This window comes from Astyanax mexicanus, chromosome 9 (genome assembly GCF_023375975.1).
Source record: "Astyanax mexicanus isolate ESR-SI-001 chromosome 9, AstMex3_surface, whole genome shotgun sequence".
Lineage (NCBI taxonomy): Eukaryota > Metazoa > Chordata > Actinopteri > Characiformes > Acestrorhamphidae > Astyanax > Astyanax mexicanus.
The window spans coordinates 23,744,273-23,762,388 of record NC_064416.1 but is presented as its reverse complement, the minus strand read 5'-3'; the positions used below and the strand labels follow the sequence as shown (position 1 = coordinate 23,762,388).

Genomic DNA, 18,116 nt, shown 5'->3' with positions numbered 1-18,116 from the left:
GTGGCCAGCAAGAGGAAGTGCCAACTGCACAGAGCTACAAAACACATAAATACCAACACTCACAAATATGCACAGGAACACAAACTCATGCACACTCCCTTGTGGAGACTTTTCCAGAGTTTAATATTGTTATTAATACACTTACATTTAATATTAGCTTTAAAGTCTAACAAGAATAAAGTCTTTTATGTGGATTAGGGTGAGTTGTAACTACATACAGTACGTTTAGCCAGACACAATTACTAAAAGGACTGTTAAGGATTATATTTTCTGTTGGAACTCATAACATCATTAGGGTGTATCACCAAATATTAAGGAAACATGCTGAGTTCAGCAGAGCTGAAGATAGTGTTTTCTTATTAGAACTGTGCACAACGTCATGGGATTCACAGGTTTATCCTGGTATAGTATGCTTCAGCCATTAAAGCAGTCTAGCTGGCTATTTTTCTGCTGAACAGGTAAACATTAAGTTTTAGTAAGGTTGCTAACCATAGCTGGGTTATTTAGTACCACCACTAGCGTAGTAAAGTGAACATTTTGGACACTAAAACATACTGTATATATTCACTGATTAGTTACCAGAGTTGGGCACGTTACTTTGAAAAAGTAATTAGTTATAGTTACTAGTTACTCCTCCAAAAAGTAACTGAGTTACTAACTGAGTTACTCCACTATAAAAGTAACTAGTTACCAGTAAAAGTAACTATTGCGTTACTATTGCGTTACCCTCCCCCCCAGGCCCCCACCTTCTCAGAGCGTGTTTCATAAGGTTCTCAACCTTTTCTACCTTACGGCCCACCTGTTTACAACTTGAAAGCATCAAGGCCCCCCTAATAATAATAATAATAATAATAATAATAATAATAACAATAATAAAATATCTAAAACAACAGAGTATAATAAACTCTTGCTCTTACCATAACTTTACCCTGAAACGATTTAGGCATTCCAAATATATTACATGAACTTTTGAACTTTTTACTGGAAACTTGCACTAATATTGTGCTTCCTTTTACCTTTAAATATAAGACTCATCGTCTCTTGCCACTATGTGTCAATCTGGAGCTTCGCGCCAATGGCAGAAAATTCAATCCAGTGTTTGGAAATTAGAATTATAGTCATTTCACAAACTCACTTTCATGTATTACTTATTGTTTCTTTTAAATCAAGTCCAAAAAGAGTTGGTACAGTACAGGTTTATTGCCTGTACTGCTTTGTAATTTGTGACATGACACCAGATACTCAAGATTAGAGATATGTGTGCCAAAAATACTTCTTCTGTCTAAATAGGCTAATATGTGAGTGTTCTATTTTTAGCTAGATTTGTTACAGAATTGGATCAAGTATATTTATTTTTTCTCTATATATCAGTGTATATGATCCAGTGTTTTTTTTTTATATCTGCCAGATATAGTAGTGGTTAGAGCAACAAGTTATTAATGGCTTGTTTGTTGGTTTGATACCCAGGTTCATTAAGCTGCCACTTTTGGGCACTTAAGCAAGACTCCTTTCTGCTCTTAACCCTTTCTGCTCCTTTCTTAACCCTTGCTGCATCCAGGTGGTCTGGAAGTTAGGTCTGGTGGTCTGGAAGTGAGATGTGTTTAGGTAAATTTCTGGCGTGTTACTATTTTGGCGGCGGAGAACACAGGTGCTCCACTGACTGAAATAAACCAAGACAACAATCAGTTGTCAGAGTCAATTGTCTTGTGATATAGCGAGTATTGCAGAATCACAGTATTGTGATATAATCGTTATTTAGGGCAACTTGTTGTAATAATATTGTATTGTGAGATGCTCTTTGATTTCCACCCCTAATCATGATGATCACTTTTAACATTTTTATGTTGTTTTTAAAAAAAAATTACCTATACACACTATGACAATAGATACAAAATTAACCCATCAATATTGAACTTTATGATGTGTAGGCTCTTTGCTTTAATTCAAGGTGTTTAACTAAAATGCATCAAGTATTTGTAATTTAAAAAAATCTGCATTTTCACAGGCTCAAAATTAATTGAAAAATTTACTGATTTATTTTATAGTTTTATTGAGAATTTCTCAGTTCCACTTATTATTATTGACCAATAATTTAAGAAGATACAGTAAAAAGTCTGAAATTGATTTAAAGTGATGAATTTGTATTTAATAGCTATTAAGAGGATCAATAGACTATTATTAGGCAAGAATATAAACATAATAAAAAATATGGTAATTGTTTTTCTTAGTGAAGGAATGCACCAAGCTCAACAACGCCAAAAGCCCTGAAAGACATTAAAAGTGGATGAATGTAGAATTATTACCTTTTAAATAATTATATAATTGTTTAAAAAAAACCTTCAAAACATGTCAACAATGTTCTTAAGTAGGTGGGTGTATTATTGTCACTGTTTGATGAATTTAAACACAGGAGGTTTACTTCAAGATACAAACCACTGGTAACTGTTAGAAACAGAATGGGCAGATTAAAAACATTCTAAATTAAATAATAGATAATCTCAAGACTACTTGGTATGTAGAAGGAAATGAAGAATTTTGCCTGAACCATGCTGCTTCATCTATCAAACATGGTGTAGGCAGTGTTTTGGCATGAGCATTTATAATAGAAATAATGTGATTTGGCAAAGAAATGGATGTTCTTGAATGGCTGATTCAGTCACCTGATTTATGAGTTGATCATGTTTTTCTCTTATTTAACATTGTCTAAAGGTGACTGCAGCAATGCATTTTGAGGAAGGAAATTCAGCATTTGGTGATATTGATGTGTTTAAGACCACAGGTAGTTATTTGCTGTGTTTCCATCCAAACGTTTCACCGAATTTATGCACAACTTGGCAGAAATAAATGTGAATAAAGTTGTTTCCATCCGCTACAGTTTTTTTTATTAAATTTATATGATAGATTTTAAAATGTAACTGTCTCACCATGCAGAATCAGCTTTATAAAAGTTTACGTTCTTCTATTATGGCATTTTCAAAAAGTGCAAATATTCATGTGTGAACGGAAAATTCACTAGAGACTTATGTAAAGGATTTGCACAAACAAGTATTAAAAATCCTCTTCACACTGTATAGTAAGTTAGTTTGTCCAATAATTTTTTTGTAGTTGAAGCTTAATTTTAAAACCACTGAGGTGTGGTACAAAAAATATATCATTGTCCAAATGTAACTTTTTGTGTTTTTTTTAACCTTCCTACTGTATGTGTGTTTTTTTGTCCATCTGAAATATCCTGAGTTTAGAAGAGCTGTGTTTTTAGTTGTTGTGGAGAATCGTTTCTCTAAAGGTGAGCTGTATGCTGTTTCAGGCGTGCTGAGAACAGAAGGTTGTGGATGAAGGTGTTTTCATCAGTTGTTTCATTTGCACGGAAAATAAGTTATTTCCCATAAAACATGATTTTCTTCCAGTAAAGCGAATGCAGAAATGCATACGAATCTGGAAGTATTGTATTGGAAAAGTAAAGATTATCATAAGTATGTACGGCAGATAGTGTGTGTACTGCCATGCTCCATTTGGCAGTGTCTGCTCCTGTTCCCGAGGCGTTGACATTTAAGATTTGTGTCATACTTTGTGCTCTTGTGTACGTGATGGAACTTAAAATATCGGTTCTTACTGAACGATCCTTGTGCAGCTTTGAAACAGAATATAAGGCTGGGATCACGGGAAATGGGTGAAGGGAAGCTGCAGTATATATCAATCCTTCAGTTTTCATCTTTCTGCTCCATTTATCACCCTGGTGTATATATGGACTCTATAGTGTTGCCAGTGATTCATAACAGTTTGTCAAAGATCTGAATTTATAAAGTTATCTAGAGACTCAGTTGATTTATGGACCATGTATAAAGCTAGTTAGGATGGGATAGCTTGTATCTAAACTGCTATTCCTGGTCCTGACTGGATGTGTTTCCATACAACGACGAGCCTAACACTGAACTAACATGAACGATTACACATAGTTACACTATTTAAAATACCACAGTAGTTTAAACTGCGATGTTTTGAACCACTTCATCTTAACTATAGGGTTTTCCAGATGTTTAAGCCTGATATTTACAGAGGGAAATATGCAATAATTTACAAACTTTGTAATATTTTGCTCAAATAAAAATTTCACTTATATTAATAATGTATCATTGTAATAATGACCACTACTAGCAGCTGCTGCAATTATAATATTAAAAGCATTAATACCAGAATGCAATTATCTAAAAAAATATAAAAAAAGAAATAAAACACATCATCATCACCAAAAAAATAACTTTCTGATTAAAATGTATTTCTGAATATACTGTTTATAGATGTCTTTTAAAATATACGGGGAGATATTAAGCAGATATTTAGCATATTGTACATATACATTTAACATGGCAAGTTTAATAGGCACCATTTTTAAACCAAGAACTGATAAAAAGATTAAAATATATATATATTACATTAATTGTATGTTTTATATTTATGTTTTTAATTTGACTATCAAAACAGGCACATTATCAATTCAAAACATGAAAAATTAAGAAAGAAGATTCTGCTTAAGATTCAGATTATTAAATCTAATTCTTCCTGTAGTTTAGTTTACCTTTATATTCACACTCAATCATTTACTGACATTTACTGGTAGAAAATCATTATTTATTTTATAATTATCATTTATAATGTCATTTACCGTCTTTTCACTGCATGCTCCATCATTGATGGGGTACTCACCAAGAACTTCTAACCACAGCTCCACAGCTGTAGTTGGACAGTGATTGTGAATTTTTGCTGGAACTGCAGTTTTTGAAAACACCCATGTAGCTTAATGATGGGTTGCACTAGGTAAGTAACCCATGTGGTTACCTCCATATTTCTATGATTTTAGGACAAACACGAATACCAACTTCAGACTATGTAAGTTTCTAAAACACTTTTTTCTTTAAGGTTCGGAAAATTGAACCCAGGTTGAATGTTGGCAATAAAATCTTAATTTACTATTACACAGCTTTGAATTTGAGTCTTTATCAATTTTCATTCAACAACAGAGCTGACCAAGCTCATTAATTTCTGTTTAGTTGCCAGACCAAACAGACTTGCATATTTCAAAGTCAAAGACAAAGGACAAACCCTGGGATGTGCCTTTTTTCCCTCAGCTTGTTCTCATTATGCGGAAACCCCTAACCGTAGAGCCTCCCCTCCGCCCATACTTTGAGAGAGAGTCACTGCTGATTCCAATCAAAGTGGATTGTTCCAGAAGCTTCGGGGCCTGACTGTTTCCTGCCTCAGATAAGAGCGCGTCTGTTTGAGTCCTGCTGGCCAGGTGACCTTCACTGTCTCAACATTATTCATGCTAAATGCTTGTCCCCCCTACCCCGTATTGTTTTTTTTTATCATGATGCACTTTCCTATAAGGGAGAAAAAACAACAATAGAGGCTGGAAGGAAAAAAAACAGTCATCATGCTAAAGCCGCCATGTAGGTCATTTTATTACCAGCTTGAATCCGAACCTCCGACAAAGCCGGGGGCCGAGCTAGGAATACCAATGCCTGTGGCCAATCAATCGGCAGTCCTGTTGCTCAATAAGAGTGATCAAGAAAACTGCACACTAGGTAAATGGAACCGGGCCCTAGGCATTAAGCCGGCCGGCAGCAGGGGCAGTATGCATCCTGATGAAATTTGGAGGGATTTACGACTTCTTTCTCTGGGGTTGCAGCAGTTTACACTGGCTTTTTTTCTCGCAGTCAGAGATGCATGAGATAAACTGAGATAAAATGTTGACCCAAAGGTGCAAGAGGCTTGAAGAGAACTGTGTAGTGTTTAGTTTGTGTGCAGTCTGGACAAGCACTTAATGAAAGTGCTAATGTGGGTGGGGTTTCACTGTCGTGTTCAGAGAGGACAGTGAGCTTTGATAAATGGCCAGTCTGGTGATTTATCTGCGCCGCCAGGTTGTAAATCATTTGGAGGCATCAGAACTGTTATTTCCAAGGGGCTTAACCTTTGGAAGCTGCCCTTATTGCCAGCGATAACAAATGCATATTGTAATTTCCTATTAATTATTTTCCAACTCATTAAAACAAATAGGGAAGTTTGTTTTCCCAGTTTGATTTTTGAATGTATTAAATGTAATAAAATAATGTTTTTTTTTCTTTCCATACTTTTAAAGGGTTTATGTTAAGTATGTAAATATTATTAACATTTCTAAACATATGGTCCACATAAGTATGTGTATGATACAGAAAAAGAAATCTGATGTGCGACAACTTTGCAGGGTTGGATATCTTGACCCTGATGTGAAACACCAAAAAATTTGGCTTATCTAAACACAATTTTCCCAGGTTAGGAAGTAATTTGGTGTGTGTGTGTGTGTTTTCACTGTGGACTCAAACTGCATTACCTGCGTGCAGCAAGCTTTTTTAATACTGTATATTCCTGTTATAGTCCTGTTATTTTACAGTGTTCTGGGTCTCTGAGAAGCATTCTGTAACCCTTGCCACATTGTCTACAGCACCACGCTCTTCGAGTCTTTGAGATTGTGAGCAGACTGTTTTGACAGACGCTAATGTCTCTGAGTACTGTATGTTTGACCACTCTGCCCTTCTTCCTCTCTCTCTCACAGCTCTGTGCACCGAGGAGTGCGCCCACGGCCGCTGCGTGTCTCCGGATACGTGTCAGTGTGAGCCAGGCTGGGGAGGGCTGGACTGCTCCAGTGGTGAGTTCACTCTCTCATTAACTCTGAGAGCACAGTTCACTTCATTAAGGCCCTCTCACTCGCACTGTAATGCCTGCTCCTGTCCCCAGAGACCCAGGCCTGCCTGCTGGAGCTCTCAGTCTATTACAGGGAAAATAACGCAGGAGGAAAACTCTCCACGATCACATTTGCGGTGCAATGGTATTCAACTCTTACTCTGTAATCCCAAAGCCCAGAAGTGCCGAGACCACAACAGTCGCTCTCCTCTCCGGAATGAAAGCAGTGCTTAAAAACCAAGAAATGAAGGATGATGTTTGGGTTAAACCCTTAAAGGTCAACAAGTGATTATTGTAAAGCTACAGCGAGGAGGCGTACAAACCCATGCATGAGTCGACACACGATGAAGAGCTCAGTCGTGATCGCATTTTATTTTCTTAGCGATTATTTGGAGTGCCAGAGCATGCTGTAGCATTTTAGTAAAGGCATGCTGATGATTGGACGTGGAGCTATAGCAGACTATATGGTGTAGGACTACAATTAAGATAATTTCTGTCATATACTTCTGTTTGAAAGAAATCATATAATGTTTGATTTATTAAGTGAGAATGGATTGTTTGGTCCAGGGTTACGCTTGTGAAATGTAAAAAAAATGTAAAAGTTTAAATTAAGGTAGGAGATGCTAAAATCCACACACAGAAAAAAAAGAAAAATACAGCATTTCATACATTTAAAAAGGATCTTCACATCAAATCGCTTGTTCGAATCCCGTTCATGCTGCTTTGCCTCAGCAGCCGAAGCCCGACCAGCACAACTGGTCTTGCTCTCTCTGGGTGGGTAGATGGCACTTTCTCTCCCTACATCACTCCCAAGGTGAAATCAGTGAACACAAGGCATCTGTGAGCTGTTGTATCAGAGCTGAGTTGCTGCGCTTTCCTCTGAGCATGCTAAATACGTAGCCATGCTACAACAGCAGCAGTTCAAAAAGAGCGGCAGCGGCTGACTTTAGGTGTCAGAGGAGGCATGTGCTAGTCTTTACCCTTCTGGTGTTGGGGCATTGCTCTTGACGGGGGAAGTGCAGCTGAGTGAGTAGAATCATCTGCAAAGTTAAATTGGGAAGACAACGAGATAAAATAACAAAAAGAACATTAAATGGTTGTTTTTTTATATTTTATATGTTGCACTGTGAAAGGAGTTGCTCTAATTTCACTGTACCTGCTATAGTGATATTAAAGGCATTCATCATCGTCATCTTCAGCATTATTTTAAAAATGCCATAGAATAACCACTTTTGTTTCCATAAAGAAACATGTTTTAAAGGATACAGTATGTCTATTACAAACAGGCTTGTTTATGGAAGTGGTTCTTCTGTGGTATTACTCAAGGAACCCTTTGAAGCATCATTTCATCCTTTTTATCTTTTCTTCCATTTACTGCTATGGAAACTGATCAAAATGTTAAGTAGCCTATTATACTAACCCAACCAAACATGCAGTTATTTTGTCTTCTAAGCTACTGCCTTTCCTGTTGGCTTTGCAAGCATCTGATGTGTTACCTGATGAGTCATTTCTCTGGGTAAGAAAGTTCTGGGGTTGGTTTTGCCGTCTCAAAATTGTAAATGCAGACAAATGGATGTTTATGTTCATGTTTTAAATTTACCTCTTTGACCAGGCATTTTCAGACAGGATTAAATTTTCATGGGGTTCTGAAGTAATTATCTCTTTTACAAGAAAAGCTCTGTGATTTTATTTTATGTCTACATCAACAATGTCTGTGTTTTTCTCTATTGTCCGCTGAGAAAATTACAATCTGGTTTATATTTTTATTTATATTTTTACTGAGCTTAGCAGTTGTCCTATAGTTTAGTCCCTTATGGTCCCATAAGGTGGATAGTTTTAGGACTGTAATACACAATACATTACAGTCATTTTGCAACCTGTGGACATACATAATTATAGATTAACATACATCAGTCCTTATAAAACGCCTCCACTTTGAGTCAATGCTGTGAGAAAAGCACCTGGAAATACAGTAGACCTGAAGCTCTTTCTCTGCCTGGCCACTTCTTCCACAATTGTAAATCGGGGTACTCCAGGGGAGAGCTGGATTATTCACTCTTCAATCAACTAAATGCTGAATGGTTAAGAGACTCCAGAGACAGAGAGCTAGAGAGAGAGAGAGACAGAGACATAGAGAGACAGTATTGACTTTATTTCAATATTTATGTGTGGAGAGCAACATGGGTGGGGAAGGAAAACAAACCACTCCTCCTCAGGGTCAGGAGAGGGACAGCAAACTTCCTGACCTCAGCTCAGCTGGTTCTGTCCACTGCACACAGGTAGCACAAACACACTGTTGCATTGCGATAACAAAGAGAATCAATATTCAATATCATTACAAGCAGATATAATTTTGTTGGTCAGAATTATGGAATCGAATCCATGAGTCAATATCTCGTTTGTTTTCATAAGCAGAAGAGGAGATATTTTATCATTTGAATTTGTTTCTGTCGACGTGGCTTTCCTCTGAGTAGTCTCTTTTCCTTCCAGTCGTCAAAAAATATGCAGGAAGATGCTAAATCTCTATACAATGTACAAAAGGGCCATGCAAGACCTTTTTGGTTCCATAAAGAACCATTTTTGTTGAAGAGGTGGATGAAATTAACCTTTAAATTAGAATAGAACCTGTACATCCACTTCTTTAAAAAATTAAAGGTTCTTCACACACATCTTTTACATTGTGTGGCATCAGTCAACAAACCATTTGTAGCATCTTCTTTTTAAAGAGAAAAAGAAAAGATTCTGTAAATGGTTTATATCAGTTTAAAATAGCTGGATATGCACCTTCAAATCAAAAAGTCAGTGTAGAATTGAAAATGTTCAGCTTGCACTATAATTAAATATGTAACTATGAGTAATGGTAGAGTATAACACTATAATTCTATCTGAATTATAGATTTCTCCTGCAAGGTTAAAACAATTATGTTTTCCTAAGAAGGGCATCTTGCTATGGACATTTTAGTGCTTTTACTGCTCACACCTGATTCTTGCCAAAAGTCATGGGACAGGAACTTGTATCATGCCTTTTAACGTTTGCCATATCCCATGGAAGCTGTAGAATACAGCTGCAGTGATCTGTGGGATTTGTATATGGGTTCTCTTCCATTAAATGTGTATAAATATGGATGAGTCCCTTGTTCGTAGGTGTGGACAGAAATAGCCAGATTTCACTGGTCACTATCATTACAACCCGCTGTGCTGCCCACTTCTCCCACAAGATGTACAACATCTCGCAGGGACAGGTGGTGACATTTAATTTTTTATTCCATTTTCTAGTAAAACCACAACAGTCTTTATAGTTTTTATAACAATTTAAGAGCTTGTCCTTCAACATTACTGCTACATGGAAGTTCAAAGAACCAGAGCAGCCTTTATTCGAAGGAATGTACCGCAAAACAATAGTAACAGCTCTACACACCCACAAGCTCTTTTTATTCAGCAAAGTGTAAATCCAATTCAGTGTACAGTGCTCTTTCATGCTCAGGGATCAGCAACAGCAATGCTGATTTATTGAATCACAACCTGCATTTTGACCTGCTTTGTTAAGTCTTATTGCTGAACAGTTTGACTTTATCGTGGTTCATTTGCTTTCTTCTCTAAACATATTTACCAGTGAGTGATGGATGCTGGATACACTGGTTCCTTGGTGGTGTAAGGATCTATCGGCCATTTTCATTAACAAAAGAGCCATTCCGTGATTACTGGCAGTCCGTAAATCAGCCGCCGACTCTGTAGCAATGGCCTCGGCGTACAAGGTGGGGGTGTTGGGGCTTCCAGCGAAAACCACACAGACTCTCCTTTAGTGAAGGACCACTGTAAAGGGGACAGAAAGGGAACCGGACTCTCCCTGGAGACCTCATAATTTTCTCTTAGTGCGTGGCTGTGTGTTTCTCCGTGCAGGTGCTGTGCTAATCCACCTTATTAAAAAGGGACCTAGTGATTGAGACCGAGGCATTATTCATAACCTTCATATTTCCATACCAGGCACACGGCCAGTCCTTTTCATTTACGAGCTTTCATCTGCAGAAATGAGGAATGAGTGCCAATTTTTAAATTAAATCTGCCCCCTTTTCCCTTGCACATAAATGGTGCATCATGTTTTTTGTCTTTCACTGTAAATTTCCTTCTCTAGCTCTCTCTCTCTTTCTCTTTCTCTCGCGGACAGGTGATAGGGAGCTTTACTGATTCAGGGGTAAGTGGATTCTGTCATCACTTTAGGGGCCGTGCAGCCTAACAGAGACAAATGTTGGATGCCAGCGTGGCGCTCTATAACCGTTTTGGAGAGTTGAGGCATTATTGTGAAATAAAGCCATGTGTCCTTGGTGCTGTGTACTGTATGTGATGCTGTATGCTGGATTGGGAGGTGAGCGATATGTATATATGTGTGTGTGTTGGTGTGTGTGTGGCGGTAAGCGCTGCCGATGATGTGTTTGTGAATGGCAGAGCTGCTTTAGGTGGCAAAAGCCCCGTAGCTGAAGTGACAGGCTCTGGGTTGGTGATTTGGAGCGGCATCAAAGGGGGCCGGTCAGCGTTAGTGGAGCAGCACTCACCGGGAGCTTTCTATGTGGGTCAGCCGAGAGAAGAGCGAGGCTGCACGCCTAGCCAGGATAAACCAGGAAACCCGAAAGAAAGACAGAACGAAAGAGAGAGACATTGAAAAGTGAAGATGTTGAAGTTGCTTTGTCTGTTGGTCTTTTATCTCCCACATTTGCCCAACCACAGACCTACCCAGACTGGATTTGGTCAATGGAAAAGCTCCGAATGCCACAAAAGGCACCACCAGGTCATTGCTATCTCAGCCGTGCTGACTCTGAGCGGACTTTTATCTCACCCAGGCGCCTCGCTCCATCTCGCTCACTCACATGCTCTACTTTAGCTTCCTGTCTCAGATTCGTCTCCAGTGCTTTGGCAACAAGACTTGATTCCATTTGATAATTTGTTCAAAGTCTTGAGAATTAAAAGTTGACTGGAGGAGTGAGGAGAGTGCTGAGTTCAGGCAGTTCTCAGAAGAAACTTTCCCCAGCTAGAGAAGTTTATATTGATTAACTCAAGGCAAGGATGTTGCATAACAGATTTTGTTTTATTTTATCATCAATTACTGCTGTGTTCGCAATAGGTTTACCCCCAAATCCAAAGTAATGCTCACAGCTGGGCCCAAGGGTCAGACTGCCATATGATTGTGGTCCCTCAGGGAAAGGGGTTGGCAAATAAAAGTGAACACATCACAGATCACCAACACCCATATGAAACCAAAAGAACATAATTAACGGCTCAACTGAGGTTCTAGTCTTTATTAAATTAACATCTAAAATATTAAATTACATTTCAGCCCTTGTGCTCACTGCATTAGTCCTCTCTTTCCAGTTGAGCCCACAGCTCCCTCTGTGTTCTCAGTTGCTTTCCAATGCCTAGGCTGCAGCTAAGATGGGGTGCTATGTCATAAAAGTCTGTTCAAAGTGAAGACCCCTTCATATGACGCCAATGTTGAGAGCAATTTGAAAGACGCAACTGATGTACCCTTCACAATCGTAACCATACTTCAAATGTGCAATGCAAATGCAATTCACTGTGCCATGGAGTGTCATATTCCCAATACATATGTGAAACTGTGGGTTGAGGAATGTTAAATGCCCGCACAATTTTCCAAACTGTCCCCAAAATTAACACTTCATGATCAATTTACATACTGATAACCCATGACTTTTACCATGCAAGACCAAGTAAAAAGCTATATATACTTTTTTTCTGGTTAATAGCTGCAACAGCTATATTAGCAATATAGGGTATGTTTTCACTCATGTTTTCATCCACCTTGACCTGAAACCAGCTACCAGCAAAAACTGTTTTTAAACTGTTATTTTTAGCTTCTCTAGTTTAACTCTAGATTAGTCTAAAAATGAAAATACCACACTGAAAATAAGTTAAAAGCAGGCAGAGTAAAGTTGAATTTGTCCTTATTTTTGCTAGTGGGTGATAGTAAAACAACACCACTTCTCTCTACTGAAAGCAGCGTCCTTCAGAGGCTTTCAGACCATGCTGTTTTGCTTACCGATGCCAATATTAGCTTTAAACTGTTACTGGATTTTCTAACTAGTTTGTACAGTATGAAAAATGTTCTGATTAAATCTAGCCTCATTAATTTCTCCCCATTTGAGCAGAGATAATGTAAAGTGTCTCACTAATGGCTTTGAGCACTGACAGTCTAATCTGGGTACACATCTGTCAATCTAGTCACTGTAGATATAGGCGCTAAATATACATAATTAATTACAAAGAAGGTAGAAATAAACACAAATTATTGTTTTACAATTCCTATTCATTTAATTTACCAACTTTGTGTTTGGATGAGGTTAAAATGAAAAAAATCTTTCACCTAATTTAATAATGAACAACTGAATGTTGAGTGTTTTTTTTTATTGTTCCATACTTGTATTGAGGCATTAAGTCCAAACTGCAGTACAAATTGTGACTTCAAAATCTTAAGTCTTTATAGGCAAGTCAGTTCACTCAGGATCTACCTTGGCCATCAGCTGCCGTGCGCTTATATCCCCTCATGCAAGACAGCCTCCTATCTGTTTGAATAAGACCAAAAAACCCCAAACTGGAGGTCTAGTTAACATTTGAACAACATATTTTACAGGACTGAAATGAACAGTTAACATAGTACATAAATTGTCGCTGGTTCGAACCCCCGCTCATGCAGCTTTGTCATCAAGCTGCCGGCACTCTACCCAGCTCCCTCTGGGTTGGTAGATGGCGTTCTCTCCCCACATCACTCCAAGGGTGATGTTCATAGCACAGGGCATCTGTGAGCTGATGTACCGGAACTGAGCCACTCCGCTTTCCTCCGAGGGCTGCTCGGCAATGCTGCATCAGCAACAGCTCGAAAAGAAGCAGTGGTGGCTGACTTCACATGTTAGTCTTTGCCCTCCTGGTGTGTTGGGGCATTACTAGTGATAGGGGGAGTCCTAATGAGTGTGTTGGGTAATCGGCTGTGTAAATTGGGTAGAAAATGGGAAAAATTAGAAATAAAAAAATATAAATAAGACAGGGCAAAATAAAATTAAATACAGATATGATACAAAAGAAAGAATCATAGATTGCCCAGTATTTTTCAGACAGATTACCAAATTTTCCAGAAATATTTGTGTCTACTGTGGATTTAAAAAGTGAGTTTCTCCAGTGGGAGGAAAAATAACAGTCACCATTATTAGTGTTGATTAACAAGAAATTCCATTCATACAGTGGTCAATGACCATGATTTCTCCTCATTAATGAGGACTGAAAAGTGGCTTACGTTTGAATCATGTTATACAGTTAGGCCTTTGTGGCATTAGGAGATTTGTTCATATTCTAATTGGAGTAGCATTAAATATTTTGGCTGTTTGGTGAATTGAAGCCCAGTTTGTCACAGTTTGTCCGCTGTGCTGGACTTATTAATGAATCGGTGAGTCTTTTATGAATCTGGTGCTGTAAGTATTACTCAATTGTTTTGACCCTACAAACACTAAATAAAAATGACACAAACAAAACACAAATCGCATAAAAGTGAGGTCTGAATATATTTTATTGAATTTGGCCCGTTATAGTGATAGAATCAATAAAAAGGAAATATTTTTTTCACTAACATAATGATACATTGAAGCATCTGTTAGTTCATTCGTTATGAAATGCAATCAGTGTAAAGTGTAGCTGCTACTATCACACCTGTGGAAGGTTAATTTCACTAAATATAGATACAGATATGAATGTGAAGCCTTCTGTCGTGTATCTGTGTGTTAATTTAATTCATATTTGTGCAGGTTCTTTGATAATTTTTTTAGATTCTTTAGCATGTCTATCATGGGGCAATGTAGTTTATCGCTTAGTTAATAGCTAAACATGACCACTGCCAAATGGACGCAATGAAGAAGAAAAGAAACTACTGATGGAATTTTGCAGCTAAATACACCACTGTTTTTTTTGTCTTTGTTGTAGGTAATATTATCATGGCCTTCTTCACCATCACTGTGTTGGATGTTTTTTGTAACATTTGACTCTGTGCTGGACTTTTACACTATTGTGTTTGACACGTAGAGATCTCTCGTACATCCTGTTAATGGCGAGTCGCGATGCTCTTTGCTACCTTACACCCCGCCAACAGTCTATTTTTACGCCTTGCGCTTGCGCCTTACAATAGCTAAAGAGATTTATTAAATCCGGGTATGGTAATCCGGAGGTGAGGTATGTTCAGGTAAATTTCTGATTTTGTGTTGCTATTTTGGCAGCAGAAAACAAAGATGGGCCACTGACTGATTAAAACCCTGACAACAGTGCTAAGACACACAAACCACTGCGCTTTTAAGATATTAACGCACCAAAGAATTAGAATTCTTTCTTTTAAATTGAAAGCAGAAGTGTTCCTCAGTGGCGAGAGGGCAGAATTCTATAATAAATGCCATCAGTGTACTCAATCTTTATCTGCTCATTCCTTCATTGTTACACCAAAAGAATGCAGAAATAGAGTTAAAGAGAGCTGACTAGATAAAAGAGAGTACTCAGTAAAAGAACCAGATTTATTCAGTCTGAAAGGAAACTACTCCATAATGCACATTTTAAAACTACTGTTTAGCATGCACTGTGCAATTGTACATTCTTACCTAAAACATAAGGACCACCACTTAAACATACATGTCAATGTAAAGGTCGCATAAAAATATGGGGGCAGGGACGCATGCATCATTTGAAATTAACGTATACATTTTTTTATATAAAAGCAGGAAAACAAGCCTTTGATTAAAACCAACATTGTATGATGCATTTTCTTGACATCAAGTTGCTCTGTTTCTGTACAGAGTAAAATAAAAATAGATTCCTATTAGATAGATGATTAGAAGAACTGAAGAACACTGAGTATGTATTTGCATTTTCTATATCAGATACTATATCATAATGCAAATAATACAAACTCCCAGTCTTCATACAAAAGAGGAGCACTTAACATTACCATTATGGGCCTTTTGTACCTTCAAGGTTATACTTCCTCTTATCGTGAAATCAAGTGTGTTCTTCCCTTGTGACTACTGTGTCCTTCAGAATCAGTCATTTCAGATGCGAAAGCTATCCCCTCTTATCCGTCCTCTTCATATCAATGTGCTGTTGTGTGTACTATGATGCCATCACACATGCGCACGAGTCCTTTTAGACTGATTGCACGGGAGCCGCTCATCAAGCTGATGAATGACAAATGTACACTACACTAATGACTGGTAATAGAAGTGGTCAATGGGGAAAGTTTCAGAGATGCCACTCTGCAGGAGAGTGGGTGGAGGAGCGCTGAGGGAAGAGAGAAGAGGGAGCCCACAGGGAAGCTCACCTGCTCACGGACGCCTCATTCATCAGCACAGCCTCTCACACAGATGGTGTCATTCCGAACTCTCGGCAGAGTGCTCGCTGCTTACACGCTCACTGCTTACAGATAGAGAGAGAGAGAGAGAGAGAATTTACATGGATAAACATATATCATTGCTGTCCAATGAAAATACATGTATCTCCCAAATAGTGACTTTACAGGAGAGGCCAAAAAATGTTGTTAATAGTGATATTATTTTAATTAGATTTTTGAAAAGTAATTGTACACCATTCTATTAGCCTGTTTATTTATTCAGTATTAATTTGTACTAAGTACAGAGCAGCTACAGGGTTAAATTGATGGAAAAATACAAAAACAGACAAAAAGTGATATGCAATGTTTTCATTGGACAGCAGTTGTATACATTATGGCCTTAATTTTAAAAGGATTCAGTGCAGTAATGTAGTCTCAATTTCACCAACATTTCATCAATAGTGAAATCTAAAAAAAAGAAATATATTTTCATTAATTGTATTTATTTTGTTTACATTTCTATTATAAAACAATAGCTTGTGTTTTTTTGAACAATTTATCTTGATTTATGAAAACTTAAATGAACTTAGTAGCTCTTCAAAATTTGTGTAAAATTACAGTGCAATGGAAATTAGTGCCATTTCGATTATAGCATACAAAAGGCCCCACTTTCATTTCTCATTGTTTAGTTCAACATTCTGTATCTTCTGTTGGACATGCCAAATGGCATTGGACACTATCGCAAGTTCATGATTTATTTTTGTAGATGAAAATCAATCCGAATGTACACTTTATATCCAAATGTTTGTGGACACCACTTCTAATGAATGCATTTAGCAATTTCAACTTACATTTAAGTTACACACCCAGCTTGTCTAGTCCCTGTAAAGATGTTTTGGAAATAGTACCCACTGGAGCACATGGGCATGAAACTGCTGGCACCAGACCTAATGTCAGGTGTGGTCTGGCTATTTTAGGTATGAAGGCCCACAGCATTGAGCTATAGAGTATTAGAACTGTGATAATGCTCTATCCTGTAGATGTGGTGCTAAAATCAAATAGAAATCTTCCCTGGAGAGTAGAGACTTTCTTTTGTTTAATTGTGCAAGGAAAAATACATGAATACAGATGCATATAGGTAAAGAATAGCCCTTGCATATTTCCAATTATTAAGTGCTATACTAGCCAGTTTACACATCTGTTATTGATAAAATGAACATTTAGTGCTCTCCTCTAAGTGTGTTGAGCTTTCCAGTGATCCACAATGATAATTAGATAACTGCTGAAATCTGATTATGATCTGATTATTGCATGCAAGAAAGTAGTTAATAAAGTTCTCACCCTAAGAGTTCTAGGCTTAAGAGTGATCTGCAGTGTTTTGGAAGCTGAACTGAAATAAGTAAGTGTGATTTAAAAATCTTAGAAAGACAGTGGATGGATCGGGAGGGCTGGCGGCGAGGGGGAGAAAGACTTACTTTCTTCCTCTTTCTCCAGAAATCTTCGGAACAGTTAAATAAACAATTCTCTTCTTCCTCCATCTCTCATCCCTCAGCCTACTCTCTAGTTCCTTCAGCTGAGCGTTTGGCGCTGCGCCTCTATACACTCAAGCTTAAACACACGGAGTGCAGGCGCTGCCCAGCGGGATGCACCCTCCACTCCTTTTCACAAGTCCTGTGTGCAGGAGAGAGATCGGGGGAGGCACGGAACAGCGTGTTTCTACATATGTGCGAGTGTGTGTGCATGTGTTTCCCCTCCCTCCCGTCACCTAGCCGCTTGCGTAGCGAGTAATTGACAGAATCCGGGCCAGCACCTGATCGCTCATTGTAATTGTGCATTCCAAACGCGGTGACAACTCTGTCCCATCAGTAAGCCTGAGTCATTTATACTGCGCCCCTGCAAAACAAAACACGCCTTAATCAATGGGGTACCTCATTATAACGCCGAATGAACTTGATAGATTTGTGCATTCAGTGTTTTGGTGTTGTAAAGCCCACCAGTATGAGGCTCCCGCTCAAAGCACTGTGCTGCTATTGGATAT

At 38.1% G+C, this 18,116-nt stretch overlaps 1 protein-coding gene across 3 annotated transcripts in view; it reads left to right on the top strand.

Moving 5' to 3' along the window:
- The window catches only part of megf11 (multiple EGF-like-domains 11), a 194,379-nt gene that overhangs the window by 79,303 nt on the left and 96,960 nt on the right, over window positions 1-18,116 (top strand). For all 3 annotated transcript variants that reach the window (XM_022679668.2, XM_022679667.2, XM_015605777.3), the window contains exon 6: window positions 6,587-6,679. In XM_022679668.2, coding sequence (XP_022535389.2) covers window positions 6,587-6,679 — 93 coding nt within the window. The remainder of the gene's footprint in view (window positions 1-6,586; window positions 6,680-18,116) is intronic.